Source organism: Leucoraja erinacea, chromosome 9, assembly GCF_028641065.1.
Source record: "Leucoraja erinacea ecotype New England chromosome 9, Leri_hhj_1, whole genome shotgun sequence".
NCBI lineage: Eukaryota > Metazoa > Chordata > Chondrichthyes > Rajiformes > Rajidae > Leucoraja > Leucoraja erinaceus.
Window position 1 is genome coordinate 40,182,071 of NC_073385.1, and position 20,684 is coordinate 40,202,754.

General features: G+C 43.0%; 1 protein-coding gene across 2 annotated transcripts in view; it reads left to right on the forward strand.

Moving 5' to 3' along the window:
• The window catches only part of kif26ab (kinesin family member 26Ab), a 152,944-nt gene that overhangs the window by 69,758 nt on the left and 62,502 nt on the right, over window positions 1-20,684 (forward strand). For both annotated transcript variants that reach the window (XM_055640628.1, XM_055640627.1), the window contains exons 3-4: window positions 625-1,134; window positions 17,244-17,413. In XM_055640628.1, the coding sequence (XP_055496603.1) occupies window positions 625-1,134; window positions 17,244-17,413 (680 nt within the window). The remainder of the gene's footprint in view (window positions 1-624; window positions 1,135-17,243; window positions 17,414-20,684) is intronic.

The following is a 20,684-nucleotide window of genomic DNA, read 5'->3' on the forward strand; positions in this document are numbered from 1 at the left end:
TTCACACTTCAGAGGGTGGCTGTGAACTCAGGAACTGTGACCGATAGTTTGCAGGTTCACAGGCAATGTGACAACTGTCTAGGTCAGAGCCATTAATATTGGTCACTCTGCCCTGGCACACCAGGATACTCTAGTGTATTCCCCCAACAAGGTCTTTGTTAATGGACCTGGTGGATTATTCATTGCTAAGGCCAAGGGTTACACCACAGCAATTTATCAGCAGACATTAACTTGTTCAGGATGCTATGAGGATTATTTTCTCTCTGATTAGATTTTACAACAAAAGATCCTTTGCAACACGTTAATGTTTCATTAATAAGGCTCACTAACTAGACGATCTCCTGAGTGCTAAACACACAGTTACATTCAACTCTTTAACGTACAGCTAATTATTAGTGTAAGTAGATGTGTAGTTATCAGGTATGCATCGAGCGTCAGTTTATTTTTGATAATTATTTTTATACTTTTGCACACGGATATGATTTATGAACCAATTATGTTCCATGAGGCAAAGCTACACGTAGATTTGTAGAGGTTTTAATACCATCCGAAATGTCACTGTGGAGCTAATAGGGATGATTTGCAATTTGTCCAAGTTAGCTGATGTTTGTTTTCCATTTCCAGGAGCCAGGGTTTTCGGCGTTTATTATTGACAAGCTTCAAGTGGCCGACACTTCGAAACGAGGTCGAAATGATGGCGGCGAGAGCAGGTGCGAGATTTGCGCGACGCATCTGAATCAACTGCGGAAGGAAGCCATTCAGACGGTCCATCATCTCGGTCAAGTATCTGGTCAGGGTATACCTGAGCCCGCACACTCTACCAATGCCGTTCCTTCAGGCAACGCTCCCCAAAGTGTGGTCACAGTGTCATCGCAAAGAGATTGGCCCTTTGTCAGAGGACAAATGAGCAGGCAGCCGGTAAAATCTGGAAATGTGATATCTGGTGCAGAGAGACGGAACGGACCAGGCTGGTGTCAGGGTGCTGGCAGCCTTTCCAAGTCCAGTGTTCAAGTCACTGTTGGTTCCAGTGGTCTGAGCAATGCTCTGAACTCAGTCACCATACAAGCACAGCAGTACCTCGAGGGTATGTGGAGCATCTCCAGGGTCAACAACTTTCTTCCTCATAACTATTTGGTGAGTAACTTTTTTTCAGTTTAGTTTAGTTTATTGTCATGTGTACCGAGGTACAGCGGAAAACCTTTTTGTTGCGTGCTAACCAGTCTGCGGAAAGACTATACATAATTACAATCAAACCGTCCACAGTGCACAGATACAGGATACAGGGAATAACTTTTAGTGCAAGATAAAGTCCAATAAAGTCCAATTAAAGATAATCCGAGGGTCTCCAATGAGGTAGATGGTAGGTCAAGACATTTCTCTAGTTGTTGATAGTATGGTTCAGTTGCCTGATAACAGCTGTGAAGAAACTGTCCCTGAATCTGGAGGTATGCATTTTTTACACTTCTGAACCTCTTGCCTGGTGGGAGAGGGGAGAAGAGGGAGACTGGGGTAAGGCTGGTCCTTGACTATGCTGGTGGCCTTGCCGAGGCAGCATGAAGTGTAGATGGAGTCAGTGGAAGGGAGGTTGGTTGGCGTGCTGATGTGGGGTTGCGTACAAAATTCTCTGCAGTTTCTTGTGTTTTATTGTTCGTTTAACTCCGACGCAAATATCATATGCAGATCAAAATGGAAGGGTGGCACAGTGGCGCAGCTGGTAGAGCTGCTGACTCACAGTGCATGAGACCTGGATTTGATCCTGACCTTATGTGCTCTCTGTATGGAGGTTGCACGACCTCCCTGTGACCGAGTGAGTTTCTTCTGGGTGCTCCGGTTTCCTGCCCCAAAATGTGCAGATTTGTTGGTTAATTGACCCTCTGTAAATTACGCTTAGTGTGCAGGGAGTGGATGAGAAAGTGGGATAATTAGAATATCGCTGGTTGATGTGGACTTGAGGGGCAAAGGGCCTGTTCCCATGCTGTATCTCTAAACTAAACTAAAAACTTACTGATGTGACCATCTTGGCATTTCCATAACAATATAGGAAACTAATGATTTTCTAACACCAAACAACTGGCAAACTAGGGCAAATTAGAGTCACTCCTGACCTCTGAATCAATCTGGAGAAACAAGCAACTGCAGATGTTGCTTTACCAAGGATAGCCAAAAAGTGCTGGAGTAACTCAGTGGCTCAGGCAGCATCTCTGGAGACTCTGAAATTGTCTTCTATAAATGATCCCTAGTGTGAAGGATAGATCTAGTGTAAAGTGATCGCTGGCCGGCACAGACTCGTTGAGCAGGAGGGCGTTTACTTTAGACTTCAGAAAGATATAGTGCGGAAGCAGGCCCTTCGGCCCACAGATTCCGTGTCGACCAGCGATCACGCTGTACATTAGCACTGTTCGACACACTAGGGACAATTTACAATTTTACCAAAGCTAATTAATCTGCAAATCTGTACATCTTTGTAGTGTCGGAGGAAACCGATGCACCTGGGGTAAAACCCACGTGGTCACAGGGAGAACGTGCAAAATCCGTGCAGACAGCACCCGTACTCTGGATTGAACCCGGGTCTCTGGGGCTGTAAGGCAGCAACACTGCTGTACCACTGTCCTGCCCTAGCCCTGTTTCTACGCTGCATCTCTAAACAGCCTCAGCTATTCTAGCCACTGTATCTGTGTTCGTCTCATCTGCAGCACGCCTCGGTTTCTGAAATGCAACACAACTGTGGCAAGACTCTACTGTGGAAAATATCCACAAGAGAAGATAGAATTTATCAATCTGTGAGCAACAGGAGCTTAGAAGATAACCAGATGATGTTGGCAAATGGAGAAGCCAGATAGCATATGCAGAGTTCGTTTGCAATTGTAGTATCATTAGTATACTGTGTTATATCATTAATGCAATAAAGACATTTTGGATTCCCGCAGCTTCCACCATCTGTTATAAGGAAAGCTGCATGTATAATTTTTAATCCCCCAATTTTTTTCTTGTGTGTAATTTTTGATTAGAGTATTTTTGAATATCACAGAGCTATTCATTCTATAACATAACTAGCTCAATTAAAAAATTCTTGCCCTTTATTCAATTCCCTTGTGGCCTTGCTTCTTACAATCTGCTAGCTTACCCCAATTCTGGTTCTTTGTTTGTTCCCTACTTGTTCTGTTGCATCATTTCCTGCCATGCCTTTAGTCCCCTTTAGTCTGAAGGGCCTCGACCCAAAATGTTACCCATTCCTTCTATCCGGAGATGCTGCCTGACCCACTGAGTTACTCCAGTATTTTGCGTCTAACTTTGGTGTAAACCAGCATCTGCAGTTCCTTCCTACATATCTCTTAGTTTAGTTTAGAGATACAGCGCGGAAATAGGTTTTTCAGCCCACCGAGTCCACGCTGCTCAACGAACCACGCACATTAACACAATCTTACACAGACTTGGGACAATTTACAATTTTACTGAAATTTTACAATTAGCTTACAAACCTGTACCATGACCACTTGAATTTCCTCCCTAAGCCTCTTGCCAAAAGGCATCTCCTTCTAACTTCAAACGCTCTCCTAATGTTTCCTTCTCAGTATTAGTTTTAGAGATACAGTATGGAAACAGGCCCTTCGGCCCACCAAATCTGTGCCGACCAATGATCATCCATACATGAGTTCTATCCTACACACTTGACATAGTTTACAGAAGCCAATTGCCCTACAGACCTGCACGTCTTTAGGATGTGGGAGGAAACCGGAGCACCCGGAGAAAACCCATGCAGCCACAGGGACAGCACCTGTAGTCAGGGTCGAAACGGGCTTCTGGCGCTGTAAGGCGGCAACTCTACTGCTGTGCCACTGTGCTGCCCTGGTGGTCAAATGGTGTTGAAAGGAGTCTGAAGAAGGTCTTGCCCCGAAATGTCATCCTTTTCTCCAGAGATGCTACCAGTTAATCAACTGAGTTACAGCATATGTGTCTAAATTTGTTGAAGAAAGAACATCTATATGAATAACTATTTTGTCACAGACACTGCCCGACCTACTGAGTATCACCAACATTTTTTGTTTCTAGCTACCCTGTGCACATCCTTCATGGAGGAAATTGTGAATGCAGTGTACAGTAACTGTGCTCAACATCATTGTGTGATGGCAGAATTTAAACTGTGTTGGCCAAGCGAGTATTTGTGAATTGTATAACTATGGCACTGCACTAAATCGCTGAACACCTTCGCTCAGTCCACCCTGGCCTACGCGATCTCCCGGTTGCCAAACACTTTAACTCTCCTTCCCATTCCCACACTGACCTTTCTGTCCTGGGCCTCCTCCACAGTGAGAATGAGGCCACACCCAAATTGGAGGATCATCACCTCATATTTTGCTTCGGCTGCCTACAACCCAGCAGTATGAGTATTGATTTCTCTAATTTCAAGTTAACGGCTTGTCGCACTTGGCGATTTTTACAGTGACTGCCGGCGTCATATCAGTGTCGTCATATTCGGTGATCTGATACGTCAGTCAACGATGCCAGCAGTCACCGAAAAAATTGCCAAGTGGGACAGGCCCTTAACTCCTGCATTCAATCTCTTCCCCCCTCCCATCTCTTGCCCCCTCCCCTATCCTAGTCAATTGACAATAGACAATAGGTGCAGGAGTAGGCCATTCGGCCCTTCGAGCCAGCACCGCCATTCAATGTGATCATGGCTGATCATCCCCAATCAGTACCCCGTTCCTGCCTTCTCCCATATCCCCTGACTCTGCTATTTTTAAGAGCCCTATCTAGCTCTCTCTTGAAAGCATCCAGAGAACCGGCCTCCACTGCCCTCTGAGGCAGAGATTCCACAGACTCATCACTCTCTGTGAGAAAAAGTGTTTCCTCATCTCCGTTCTAAATGGTTTATCCCTTATTCTTAAACTGTGGCCCCTGGTTCTGGACTCCCCCAACATTGGGAACATGTTTTCTGCCTCTAGCGTATCCAGACCCTTAATAATCTTATATGTTTCAATAAGATTCCCTCTCATCCTTCCAAATTCCAGAGTGTACAAGCCCAGCCACTCCATTCTCTCAGCATATGACAGTCCCACCATCCCGGGAATTAACCTTGTAAACCTACGCTGCACTCCCTCAATAGCAAGAATGTCCTTCCTCAAATTAGGAGGCCAAAACTGCACACAATACTCCAGGTGTGGTCTCACTAGGGCCCTGTACAACTGCAGAAGGACCTATTTGTTCCTATGCTCAACTCCTCCTGTTATGAAGGCCAACATGCCATTCGCTTTCTTCACTGCCTGCTGTACCTGCTTGCTTACTTTCATTGACTGATGTACAAGGACCCCCAGATCCCATTGTACTTCCCCTTTTCCAACTTGACACCATTTAGATAATAATCTGCCTTCCTGTTTTTGCTACCAAAGTGGATAACCTCACATTTATCCACATTAATGCATCTGCCATGCATCTGCCCACTCACTCAACCTCTCCAAGTCACCCTGCATTCTCATAGCATCCTCCTCACAGTTCACACTGCCACCCTGCTTTGTGTAATCTGCAAAGTTGCTAATGTTACTTTGAATCCCTTCATCTAAATCATTGATGTATATTGTAAATAGCTGCGGTCCCTACATCAAGCCTTGCAGTACCCCACTAGTCACTGCCTGCCATTCTGAAAGGGACCTGTTTATCCTTACTCTTTGTTTCCTGTCTGCCAACCAATTTTCAATCCATGTCAGCACTCTACCCCCAATATCATGTGCCCTAATTTTGCCCCCTAATCTCCTATGTGGGACCTTAACAAATGCTTTCTGAAAGTTCAGGTACACTACATCCACTGGCTCTCCCTTGTCCATTTTCCTAGTTACATCCTCAAAAAATTCCAGAAGATTAGTCAAGCATGATTTCCCCTTCGTAAATCCATGCAGACACGGACCGATCCTGTTATCCAACTGCTATCCAAATGTGCGGCTATTTCATCTTTTATGATTGACTCCAGCATCTTCCCCACCACCGATGTCAGGCTAACTGGTCTATAATTCCCTGTTTTCTCTCTCCCGCCTTTCTTAAAAAGTGGGATAACATTAGCTACCCTCCAATCCACATGAACTGATCCTGAATCTATAGAACATTGGAAAATGATCACCAATGCATCCACAATTTCTAGAGCCACTTCCTTAAGTAACCTGGGATGCAGACCATCAGGCCCTGGGGATTTATCAGCCTTCAGTCCCATCAGTCTACCCAACACCATTTCCTGCCTAATGTGAATTTCCTTCAGTTCCTCCGTCACCCCAGATCCTCTGGCCACTAGTACATCAGGAAGATTGTTTGTGTCCTCCATAGTGAAGACGGATCCAAAGTACCTGTTCCACTCATCTGGCATTTCTTTGTTCCCCTTAATAAATTCCCCATAATATGTTCCCCATAATAAAGTCAACCTACCAGTTTCACTGTTTGCATCCATTAGCACATCTTCCCCAGCAAACAATGGGCCATTACTGGCTCCACCCTTCCTGAGGTAATCTGTTGGCAGCCATGATTTTTTCTGGCCTTTCTCGCCACCAATTCTCCACACCTCCCCCCCCCCCCCCCCCCCCCCCCCCCCCCCACCTCTTATCTTTCAGTCTAAAGAAAAGTTCCAACCTGAAACATCACCTGTTCCTTTTCTCCAGAGGTGTTGCCTGACCCATTGAGTTACTCCAGCATTTTGCATCTTTGGAATAAACCAGCATCTGCAGTTCCATCCTATAAATCCTGATCAGGTTTTATTCATTCAGTTGTTTTAATTTAATTTATATTTCGACCTCCTTATTTTAATCTGAAGGAAAGTCTATTGGCTTTCTTTAATGAGAAGGATTCTATTGACTTCATAAATAAATAAAATGTAGGAATTGAAAGTCTTGCATTCGTTAAGATGGAATATGATAGCGTTATATATTTTTCCTGTTCCTATGTCTATGACATGGTGGGTTAGTGGCATTAAATTTGTCTTGTGAAGACTTGATTCATAGTTGATGGACTCAGTATGGCTTTTATGACATTGCCATAAGTTATTTCAGTCTTGTTTTATTGATGCCCTTGATTAAATTGGATTTTTTGTTTGTTTGGTTATGACAATAACAATAATAAATACAGCCAATAGGATACCATGTTATTGTTGTCAATAGCCTCAGGAGGAAGTGGTAACCGGTAAATGTGAACGCACTCTTTCTGAGACCAACCCGATGACTTTTGATTATAAAGGCACACAAGAATAACTCAAAACGTCAAGAAGTCTTTTAAATATTTTATCTTGCAAATGTGGCCTAGTTTGTTCAAATTCAATACTGCAGGAAGTCACCAATGGAATATTATGATGGAGTCAGATTGGCTTGTTCCCTCCGTGCATTTTTCGGAGATTCAATTTAATGTAAATTAAACCTGCATTTCTCTAATGAGGGTTGTGTTTTAAAGTATTTATCAGTAGAAGGAATCATTATTCTAAAATTATATTTGAGACTTGAAAGTCATTTGGGTTGGTCCAATATTGAATTTGTCGAATATAATTTTTTTAAATTTGTTTTGTTGCATTGATTCGAGCCTACTGCTCCACCAGTAATTGTTTTCTAATTCACATTTATTTCTATGACTCAATGTGAGACCATTGGTTATATAAAGAGAATTTAATTCCGGGCTGATGTAATATAAAATGAGCAGACAGCACTAAATGAGGTAAGTACCAGCCAATAAGAACTTGTGAAAATAGTCAGTAATAAAGCATATTGCGTTGTGATAAAAGCTTCAAGTTCTATGGAAGATTTTTAATCTTGTGTCCACTGGAATATTTATCAATAGATTAGTTCAGAGATCCAGCATTTAAAAAGGCCCTTCCGCCGAGTCCACACAGACTATCGATCACCAAGTCAGTGGATATTTTTAAGGCAGAGTTAGCACGATTCTCGATTAGTACAGGTGTCAGTGGTTATGGGGAGAAGGCAGGAGAATGGGGTTAGAAGGGAGAGATAGATCAGCCATGATTGAATGGCGGTGGAGATTTGATAGGCCGAATGGCCTAATTCTACTCCTATCACTTATGACCTTATGACCCATTCTCAAAAAGAACACAAAGTGCTGGAGTAACTCAGGATCTCTGTAGAACTCTGTAGAACATGGACATGTGATGTTTTGAGTTGTGGCCCTTCTTCAGATTCTTCTATGAGATCACCCCTAAATTCATATTCTAGTCATTCCATGTTTATCCCACTTTTTCTCTATCCCTCTCATCATTTTAAAAACATCTATCAAGTCCCCCCTTAACCTTCTGCGCTCCAAAGAATAAAGCCCTAACTTGTTCAATCTTTCTCTGTAACAGAGAAGATTCTTCTATGAGATCACCTATTCATACTAGTTCTATGTTATCCCACTTTCTCATCCACCCTACACCCTCGGGACAGAGGCTAATTAACCAACAAACCTGCACGCCTTTGGGATGCGGGAGGATACCAGAGCAACTGGAGTAAGCCCACCTGGTTAAAGGGAGATCGCGCAAACTCCACACATACAACGCCCGAGTTCAGGATCAAACCTGCGTCTCTGGTGTGGAGAGGCATCAGCTCTACCAGCAATGCTTCTGTGCTGCCCAACATCGTTTGCCAACCATTTACAGAATAGCTTTTGGAGAAGAAGTATTCTGGTAGACGTATTGTTAAGAATCCAGCAGATTGATGGCACATATCATTTCAGGCCAGAATGTTAAATATTTTCATAACTTCCATGTGCTAGTGATGTGGCGCTAATTTGTAACTGGGGTCATTAAAATAAAGCTGATTTATGGTGCTGTTATAGGCAAACACTTTGCAATTCGCGATTGTTTGTCACATTTGAGATACAAGTGTCAAAACACAATGCTTGTATACTTACCCCCACCCTCGGTAAAGTCCAGCATGTGTGTTTGTGCTGCTTTAATCCATGCCTAATAAAATCAGCATGGTGTGATAAAAAGTGACCTCATATAGTCATAGAAACATATAGCATAGAGACAGGCCCAACTTGTCCATGGCGACCAAGACAGTATGACAGTACTGAGATCATAAAAAACCCACCTGACAGCCACCCTGACCGTGTCTCTTTACATCATCGTCTATATACAGTCAAAAAGGCCCAACAGAGGATGTACTTCCTGCGGCAACTGAAGAAGCACAATCTGCCGCAGACAATGATGGTCCAATTCTATACGGCCATCGTAGAGTCTGTCCTCACCTTCTCCATCATGGTCTGGTTCGGCTCAGCCACCAAGCCCGACATCCGGAGGCTGCAGCGAATCGTTCGATCAGCTGAGAAGGTTGTTGGCTGCAACCTTCCCTCCATTGACAAACTGTACACTGCAAGGGCCAGGAAGCCAGCGGGTAAGATCATCTCTCACCCCTCTCACCCTGGCCACAAACTCTTTGAATCACTTCCCTCTGGACTGTCAAAGCTGCCACAGCCAGACATAAAAACAGCTTTTTTCCACGAGTAGTAGCTCTACTCAAGGTCGGGCGCGATTCCATGCGTACGCACAGCCGTCTGGAGCGTGTGACGTCATCTGACGATCGCCGAATTCGGCCTGGGGCCCCCACTTCTACTCAGAGCGGGGCCGGCCATTGCGGAGAGAAGCAATAGGTGCCGTTTCGTGTCGAGACTCTTCTTCAGTCTATAAAGAAGGGTCTTGACCCGAAACGTCACCCATTGCTTCTCTCCAGAGATGCTGCCGGTCCCGCTGAGTAACTCCTGCATTTTGTGTCTATCTTCAATTTTCTTGGCCCCGCTCTGGGAGTAGAAGTGGGGGCGGATCCGGACTGCAACGGCCGTGAGCCCCAGGCCGTGTTCGGCGATCGTTTGCCTGCTTCTGCTGCTGTTGAAGGTGAGACGTTGCGTTGTGCCAGGGTCTTGGGCCTGTCCCACTTTGGCCGTCAGTTCCGCGACAGGCCGTTGGCGTGCGAAGATTTCGTTCACTACAAAAATTTCTGAGCCCTGCGCAATGTCGCGCACAACTACATACCCCTCCGCCCTTCTAAGTGGGACCGGCCCTGCACGGCCATACAATGCCCGTGCACCTCAATGCAACCTAGAGGTCGTGTAATTTGCGTGCCAAGGACACGCAAGTGGGACAGGCCCTTAAGGAAGAACCCATAGGAGCCTGAAAACTATAATGTCCAGGTTCAGGAGCAACTTCTTCCCTACAACTCCATCAGGCTGTTAAACACTACAACCTCCAAATAATCTCAGAACCACATACGCCGGGAGGACATTGGTTTTGTCATTTTGCAGTATTATTGTTTGTCTGTTTTTATGTATATATATTTATATTTGTGCTGCTGCAATTAAGAATTTCATTGCTCTGTCCGGGATATTTGACAATAAAACACTCTTGACTTGATTTGTTAAACATTTGCCTGTTCAAATATCACGGAACTTACGGTTTTATTTTATCCAATAATGGGCGATGGACTGAGCAAGTTAAACTTTTGTCCTTGGTTTATGGTTGAGGAATGGGGTTGTAAAATGCAGGACCAATTGCAAACAGCACTTTAAAGTAAAGTACCCATTCTGAGTAAACCTCTGAACAAATCCTAAAGAAGGTTGTCATAGACTCGCTAAATTCCTCACTTCTTTAATGTGGACCTCCTGTTAATGCATTCAGACGAATAAAAATTACGACATAGCAAGTTAGTGTCACTTGGTAAACAGTGAAAAAACACTTCCTTTGGTCATTTTGGCCTTGGGAGTAAATGTAGCAACATAAAAAGTCATGGCCTGTCAGCAAACATCATTCACAGCTTTAATTCTTCTGGCAATATTGCGTACATTTGGATAGAAACCTGATGTTTAGAGAGAGGGTTAATATAACAACATAACATCTTCAGCAGGAATTAGAAGCTTGTTAAAAGTCACTCATCCAATTTAATAATTAAATGGAGGATCAAAGAAGGCATTGATTGTCAGAACCAGTTGCTTCTAATCTTGCATTTTGATGATACTGATAAGAGATTTGCAGATTTAAGTCAGTTTTGCATCATTAGAGAATATATGAGACGGAAGGCAGACACAAAAAGCTGGAGTAACTCAACGGGTTAGGCAGCGTCACTGGAGAAAAGGAATAGGTGACGTTTCGGGTCAAGACCGTTCTTCAGACTGAGAGTCAGGAGAAAGCGAAACGATCGATATAGGACAAATGAATGGAAAATATGAAAAAAAATCAACAACATTCTAGGAAAGGTGGAGCCCACAATGGTCCATTGTTGGCTGTGGGATATGTAGTAGTGAGTTATAAGGACACTGAAACGCAGTGAAACTAGTACGATGACGAGGGTGCGGGAGGGATGGAGGCCGAGGGGATCCAATGTTTATGTGAAGTTAGAGAAATCATCGTTCATACTGCTGGATTGTAAGCTGCCCAAGCAAAATATGAGGTGCTGTTCCTCCAATTTATGTTTGGCCTCACTCTGACAGTGGAATATATGAAGATAGTGGAATATATCTGAAGAAGGGTCTCGACCCGAAATGTCACCCGTTCCTTCTCCAGAGATGCTGCCTGTAAACCCCACTGCAGAGAGTTACCCTCCAGCTTTTTGTGTCTTTCTGTTCAGTTGCTGTTGTATTGTACAGATTAAAGGTATACTCTGTTTACGTCGTGGTACGAGCCTTATTACAAGCATAACTCGACAGATAGTGGAATATATCTGAAGAAGGGTCTCGACCCGAAATGTCACCCATTCCTTCTCCAGAGATGCTGCCTGTCCCGCTGAGTTACTCCAGCTTTTTGTGTCTATCTTCAGTGGAATATACGAGACAGTCAGACAAAAGAAACTGATGCACTTGATCCAACTGAGCTGGCAAAACACAGCTTAAAAGGCTTGCCGGGTTTTTTTTTCATACTTGAGCAAACAAGTGTTTTTTTGTTCTAAGCTTCTCATTTCAAGGGAAGGCTTATCTGAAAGACCCGAGGCATCACACTCGACCGTAAATGGAAATTCATTGCTGGGAAATTGATATATCTTTAGGCAATTTCAGTGACATTAGACTTAGGGTCTTATAAAGCACAAATGTCTCTGTGGTTTACCTGCAATGCATGGATTTCTGCAGCCCCTCTGTACACGATTAGCAGCAGCCACAGATGATGTTCCTTTCAATGGCAAGGGCTCAGAATGACAGCAGGATAATGGCTGTACAAATGTGGTGTATCCAATCTACCAATTAAAAATAAACTTTTAACATATTTATTTACTTAGGAGCTCTTTTCCATTGAGGTTCTTTGCCTCATTAACATTTGGCAATAGGCACCATCCCTGTGCAATGTCTGCAGCTGATTTTGATGAAAAAAACAACCAACAAGGGGCGGTAGAGTTGCTGCCTTATAGCGCTTGCAGCGCCAGAGATCCCAGTTCGATTACGACTACAAGTGCTGTCTGTATAGAGTTTGTACGTTCCACCCGTGACTGCTTGGGCTTTCTCCGAGATCTTTGGTTTCCACCCACACTACAAAGATGTACTGGTTAATAGGCTTGGTATAAGTGTAAATAGTCCCTAGTGTGTGTAGGATAGTGTTAATGTGTGGGGATCGCTGGTCGGTGTGGACTTGGTGGGCCGAAGGGCCTGTTTCCACTCTGTATCTCTAAAACAAGAATTTCATTTTACACATTATCACCTGCAGCAATCCTGTTGGAAGATACTTAAAAACAAGGATTAGTAAATCTAGAAACTGAAATGGGCCGAGGAATGTGCTCTACAAGAGACCATGTCAGGGATGTTCTCCAGAGCACAGTGGCGCAGCGGTAGAGTTGCTGCCTCACAGCTTCAGAGTCCCGGGTTTGAGCCTGATTACAGGAGTATAGTTTAGTTTAGTTTAGATATACAGTGTGGAAACAGGCCCTTCAGCCCACTGAATGTGCGCCGACCAGCAATAGGCCTTACATTAGTTCTATCCTACACACTAGAGACAATTTACAGAAGACAATTAACCTACAAACTTGTATGTCTTTGGATTGTGGGGAAAAAAAAAGCGGAGCACCCAGAGTAAACCCATGAGGGCACAAGGCGAACGTACAAACTCCAGAGAGACAGGATACGTAGTCAAGATTGAACAGATCTCTGGTGCCCAGGAGCTGTCCGTGTGGTCTTTCCACTGGCTGGATAGCATGCAACAAAAAAGCTTTTCACTGAACCTCGGTACACATGCCAATAAACAAAACTAAAACTAAATTAAGTTTGTACGTTCTCCCTATGACCATATTGGTTTTCTCCAGGTGCGCTGGTTTCCTCTCACACTCCAAAGACATTCAGGTTTGTAGGTTAATTGGCTTCTGTAAATTGCCCCTAGTGTGTAGGATAGAAGCAGTATAGGGGTGAAATCTGGTCGGCACAGACTCCACTCTGTATCTATAAACTAACTGTACAAAGATGCTGCCTGATCTGCTACAGCATCTGCAGTTCCTTGTTTCTACATAGGGAAAAGTCGTAATGGCTCAGTAAATGCCGCTGTACGGCCTTAGTAGATAAATTAAAAACATTTAATTAATGGATTAGGAAACATTTAATGATAGGTTGGGAAATATTGATTAATATGGGTTACAGCATATCTTTTGACTCCTTTTAATATGGCCAGTTTCATTACGCTAATCTCTTAGTATATACTTAATCTATTTTTACATGTGCTCATCAATTAATCTCCCTCACCTTCAAAATAGATCTAAAGCATCGATCTTATCTAAAACCCAATAAGTATGCATATCTTGATTTGACGAATGAAACAAAATATTAAATTAGCTTCAAAAACACTTATGTATCTGCAACGGCTTTGTTCAAATCGATACACTAATGATTTGAAATTAGCCTACCATGTTAGGTGGCTCAGTCTAGCTAAAATGACAATAGAAAATGGACATGCTTTCCTCATTAATGCTACATTTCTTGTTTTTAACATAATCACCTTTCATGCTTATATCATTTTAGTTGCAAAATATATCTTTCATTTAGTTTAGACTATACAGTGCCCTCCATAATGATTGGGAAAAAGACTCATCATTTATTTATTTGCTTCTGTACTCCACAATTTGAGATTTGTAATTAAAACAAAATCACATGTGGTTAAAGTGCACATTGTCAGATTTTATTAAAGGCCATTTTTATCCATTTTGGTTTCACCATGTAGAAATTACAGCTGTGTTTGTACATAGTCCCCCCTTTTCAGGGCACCATAATGTTTGGGACACATGACTTCACAGGTGTTTGTAATTGCTCAGGTGTGTTTAATTGCCTCCTTAATGCAGGTATAAGAGAGATCTCATTACCTAGTCTTTCCATCACCTTTGGAAACTGTTATTGCTGTTTATCAACATGAGGACCAAAGTTGTGCCAATGAAAGTCAAAGAAGCCATTATGAGACTGAGAAACAAGAATAAAACTGTTCAGCCAAACCTTACGCTTACCAAAATCAACTGTTTGGAACATCATTAAGAAGATAGAGAGCACTGGTTAGCTTACTAATCGCAAAGGGACTGGCAGGCCAAGGAAGACCTCAACAGCTGATGACAGAAGAAATCTCTCTATAATAAAGAAAAATCCTCAAACACCTGTCCAACAGACCAGATACACTCTTCAGTGGTCAGATATGGATTTGTCAATGACCACAATCCGCAGAAGACTTAATGAACAGAAATACAGAGGCTACACTGCAAGATGCAAACCACTGGTTAGCCGCAAAAATAGGATGGCCGAGTTACCAGAAGTTTGTCAAGAAGTACTTAAAAGAGTAACCACAGTTCTGGAAAAAGGTCTTGTGGACAGATGAGACAAAGATTAACTTTTATCAGAGTGATGGCAAGAGCAAAGTATGGAGGAGAGAAGGAACTGCCCAAGATCCAAAACATACCACCTCATCTGTGAAACACGGTGCTGGGCGTGTTATGGCCTGGGCATGTATGTAAGGTACTGGCTCATTTATCTTCATTGATGATACAACTGCTGATGGTAATGAATTCTGAAGGGTATAGACACATCCTATCTGTTTCCCACGCACAATTAAAGCATGGAATAATCTCCACCAAACTATAGTTACCAAACCAGATGCAACTAAATTTAAAGTAGCACTTTCTTCCCAATAACCCTTTCTGGCTTAATCCCTCCCTTCACCACCTCCAGTTTAAATTCCAGTTGGAATATTTTGGAGGACCAAGTAACCAAGAACCAAGATCAAACAAATGCCTCAAAACTCATTGGCCGGCGGTTCATTCTACAGCAAGACAATGATCCCAAACATTCTGTTAAAGCACCAAAGGAGTTTTTCAAAGCTAAAAAATTGTCAATTCTTGAGTGGCCAAGTCAATTACCGGATCTGAACCCAATGAGCATGCCTTTTATATGCTGAAGAGAAAACTGAAGGGGACTAGCCCCCAAACCAAGCTTAAGCTAAAGATGGCTGCAATACAGACCTGGCCGAGAATCACCAGAGAAGACACCCAGCAACTGGTGATGTCCATGAATCGCAGACTTCAAGCAGTCATTACATGCAAAGGATATGCAACAAAATTCTAAACATGACTACTTTCATTTACATTAAATTCCTGTGTCTCAAATATTATGGTGCCTTGAAATGGGGGTGGGGGGACTATGTATAAACACAGCTGTAATTTCTACATGGTGGAACCAAAATGTATAAAAATGGCCTTTATTAAAATCTGACAATGTGCACTTTAACCACGTGATTTTTTTTCTATAACAAATCAAATTGTGGATTATAGAGGCAAATAAATGAATGATGTGTCTTTGTCCCAAACATTATGAAGGGCACTGTATATATCTATATAGATTATTAGACTATATTTTGCAACAAAAATGACATAAGCATGAAAGGTAATGTTAAAACTGGAAACATGGCATTAATGAATGAAATCATTCCCATTTTATATCAGTGAGTCATCTGAACTAGTTTAGTTTAGAGATACAGTGTGGAAACAGGCCCCTTGGCCCACCGTGTCTGAGCCGACCACCGATCACCCGCACACTGGTTCTAGGTTATCCCACTTTTGCATCCACTCTTGGATGAGGGAGGAAACTGGAGCACTTGGAGAAAACCTGGTCACAGGGAGAGCATACAAACTCTGCACATATATATGGATTTATTTTCGATGCAATACCACTTCACTAATCAAGTGCCGTTCCCAAAAGTAAAGGTCTTGAGCAATGCTTTTTTAGTTGAACTATTAAAATAGCCATCATTGTGTTTTAGTATTCGTGATTTTATCCGGGATTTGGAAAGTATAATATTTGACTTTACTGTAAGCAAGTAATTACTGAGTATTTTGGGGCACGTTAGTCGGCATAGGCACGTTCAAGGGTCATTGGAGCAGAATTAGGCCATTCGGCCCCTCAAGTCTAAAATTGCTGATCTATCTTTCCCTCTCAACCCCACTCTCCTGCCTTCTCCCCATAATCCCTGACACCCGTACTAATCAAGAACCTGGTGATCTCCGCCTTAAAAATACCCAATGTCTTGGCCTCCATAGCCGTTTGAAGCAATGAATTCCACAGACTCATCACTCTCTGGCTAAAGAAATTCCTCCTCACCTCCTTTCCAAAAGTATGTCCTTTTATTCTGAGGCTGTGCCCTCGGTTCCTAGACTCTCTCACTGCTGGGCCGAAGGTCCTGTTTCCATGCTGTACGATTCTATGACTCTCTGACTCCATATGTCTTAGTTATAAGCTTGGAGCAGTCTCTGTTTGGTGAAGGCACAATACTTAACATTTGTAAATTATGTTTTAAAAACGTGGCATAGTTTAAGGAAAGTGATATTTTTAAAGAGGGAAGATAAATGATCGTGCATGTGGTTTGATTCATTACGATTGTATGAGCAGCCACTTAAACAGATAGTAAACTTAAGTGATGGACTAGTGACAAACCATGTATGGCAGATATTCATTACAAAAGGCAAGCAGCAACTCTGCAATTGAATGATAAAATGTGTGACAATAATGGAAATCGGTTTATATTTCCCCATTATTTCATGGTTGTCAGCCTGTTTAACTGTGCATTACTCTGACCAAAACCTCTTAGTTGTACGCTGCTTGTCTTGTGAATCCCTGGTTGTAACCTCTGATGCTGGACGTTGTAAGACATGCTTGTCCACGTTAATTAACTCGAGTCATCACCACGAGACTGGTGCAACATGTGAAGCAACCAGACGCCAATGACATAAAGCGAGATGCTTCATAAGTCAGTTCTTCATCCATCCCTGACTGTTTACTCTTTGTATTTTTAGACACAAACAACAATGACGGAGAATGGGAAAGAAGGTGCATCTCAAGAGACCGTCATGCCACAGAACAGCAACGGGCAGACCTTGGTCGCAGGGACTCCAGCCGCACAAAGTTCATTATTGTCTGGGAGGATTTCTTCTGGCACCTCTGCTGCAGCTTCTTTCTTCATCAGGTATGAGATCATTTTGTTTGTCAACGGGAAGCTGTAAACTGAATTAAATTATTCCGCTCAACCCCTGCTTGCCTGATGCAATTTTCACGTAAAATGATAACGGTTCAGCTTTAGGGACCGATTCATGGTCAATTGTTGTATTACTGGGTCTTTTGATGCATAGGATTTCTCTCCCTGCCATTTCGTTAGTCGATTTTCTCTTGACAATGACGCCAATGGCATTAGAAGTTGGAAGAGATCTTTATGAGTGGTTTAATAAGGCGCTGGTCAGACCACGTTTGTAAGATGACGAGCAGTTTTGGGGTCCATATCTGAGGAAGGGTGTGCTGGCATTGGAGAGGGTTCAGCGGAGGTTTACGAGAATGATTGGGTTAACGTATGAAGTGCATTTGATGCCTCTGTGCCAATACACAATAGAGTTTAGAAGGATGGGGGGGGGCACCTCATTTAAACCTACTCAATAATGGAAGGTTGAAATATAATGGATGTGGAGAGGATGTTTTCATTAATGGCAGAGTCTATGATCACAGCCTCAGAATAAAAGAAACGGAGATGAGGAGCAATTTCTTCAGTCAGGAGGTGGTGAGTGTGGAATTTATTACAATAGACAGCTGTGGAGGCCAAATCATTGGGTATTTTTAAAGTGGAGATTGATACGTTCTTGATTAGTACAGGCATCAAAGTTTTCAGTGAGAAGGCTGGAGAGTGGGATTGAGAGGGAAAAATAGATCAGCCATGATTGTATAGCGGAGCAGATTCAATGGCCCGAATAGCCTAATTCTGCTCCTCTGTGTTATGATCATACGGACATAAATATACAATACATGGGTGTTTTATTATGGCAGTAAGCTCAAAGGAGCGGAATCTTGGTGCCAGACACCAACCTGCTTCCAAAACCGACTCGGGAAGATGCACCAACATTGAATCAGAGGCTAAAGGCAGATGGAAGTATATTCCTGGATATGACGAAAATCCTGGTGATTTCACTTGCATGGTGCTGAACCTAAGGCCACAGGGTGTCTGGGTTTTAAATAAAGGATGACCACAAAAATGCAAGGGGCCACTGTAGTGCACTACAGTAATATTTTAAGTGCCCATAATAGAGTAATACAGATCCACCACCGATTTTTCGATGTCCATGGTTCCAGGCCCATTCTGGATTATCCGTGTTGCCGGACCAACAGAGGTCATGGTCTCCAAGAGGAGTCCAAAGACACCGGAACAGTCTGCTTCGGCAGCTGAGGGGCTGAGATACCGGCCTGCAAAGTTGGCCTCGGATGTCAGCTATGGGAACTGATCGGCCGGCTCCTGCTGGGCCGGAGTTCCCGAGCCCTGGCCATTGCAGGCTAATTAGACCCACCAATCAGTGTGGAAGTCCCAATGAGGTCGGGATCAGCAGCCTCACCTGGCCTGGGTGCCACATTTTCGTCTGGACTTCCAGGAGGGATTTCAAGTGCGTTCTTGTAATTTTGTCCAGACTCTCCCACTAATGGAAATATTTTCCGCACATCCACTCTATCCAAGCCTTTCACTATTCGGTAAGTTTCAATGAGATCCCTCGTTATCCTTCTAAACTCCAGCATGTACAGGCCCAGTCAAACGCTCATCATCCAATCATCCCCAGGATCATTCTTGTAAACCTCCTCTGGACCCTCCCAAACACATCCTTCCTCAGGTATGGAGCCCAAAACTGCTCACTATACACCAAATGCAGTCTGACCAGTGCCTTATAAAGCCTCAGCATTACATCCCTGTTTTTATATTCTAGTCCTCTCGAAATAAATGCATTTGCCTTCCTTACTACTCAGTCGACTGAATTGTGCACCAGCCCTCCAGAGTCCCTTTGCACCTCTGATGTGTGAATTATCTCCCCATTTAGAATATCGTCTACGTCTATTGACTCTTGACTCTTGATCTGACTAGTTGCAACACTTTCTATCTCCAGTTCAGATTTATAGCATGCGCTGTCAATTTGACTTTTGATGTTAACCCCACCTGTTTAAAATACCCAGGGAGGATATTAGGTACTAACAAGCTGCAAAAATGTTGCACTGCGCTGATGAAGATTTGCTTTGTGCATGACGGAAACTCCCAGGACAATACTGCTCAAATAATGTCATGAGCAAATAGCAGTAAATATTTACAATTTTAAAGATCACAATAACTTAAGATAGACACAAAATGCTGGAGTAACTCAGCAGGACAGGCAGCATCTCTGGCGAGAAGGAATGGGGGACGTTTCAGGTCGAGACCCTTCTTTAGACTTTATTCTTAGCTTGACGTAGTTTTAGCTTACAAATTTTAAGCTGAAAGGCTGTAAGGTGGATTTTTTTTTAAAGGATTCTAACAAAATTGTTTTCCTTATGGAGTTACTGTTTCTAAATGGACGGTTGCTAACTGTGTTCCATCTTGAGCCAACAGCATTGATAAGGATGCAGCCTCTAATGTTAAACCATATGGCAGACACTGACAATTGATGGGTCAGTGATAAGCGTTTGGTCATTAGAATCTACCATGAATTGGCTTCTACATAATTGAGGTTACTCTGAAGAACTGGTACCTTATCAGCTTTAGCTATGAGGGCACAGCTTGACGATGCTCAGTGTACTGATTGTTCTGTGACTGAGCATACAATTAGTGTATTGAGACAGTTTGTTCTTAATGAAATGGCAGCAAAATGCATATCAGTAGCTCCAGTGCTGAGAAATGACTAATATGATGTTCTTCAGTGCATTTCGCTGTTTAATTAGTACCTATAACTTCTGTTTGAGACATCAATTTGTTTGAGCTGTAATGATCAGATGGGGTCTATCTCAACATTGCAAGGAAAGTCATCTTCCTGCTCTGCTCATTAATTTTTCTCATGCCCCAATTTTATGTTAAGATTGAAGTTCTTGCTGTGCTTAGAATCTATGCTACACCGGGCCTTTATGGCCAGCTGTTTTGCCAGACTAACAGTGGTCACGTATAAATGATACAATGCAAAACCGTCTGCGAAAGTCGGATCATGCCGGCTCTGTCTGGGCCGATGTTCCAGAGCCCTGGCCACAGGAGGCAAATTCAACCCACCGGTCAGCCGCGGAAGTCCAGATGAGGTCAAGATTGGCCGCCTCACTGGCCTAGGAGCCACATTTAACGGGGGGACTTCCAGGGGGGATTTCTAATGCACTCATGTAATTTTGTCCAGATCTTAAGTGATAGGAGCAGAATTAGGGCATTCAGCCCATCAAGTCTACTCCACCATTCAATCATGGCTGACCTATCTCTCCCT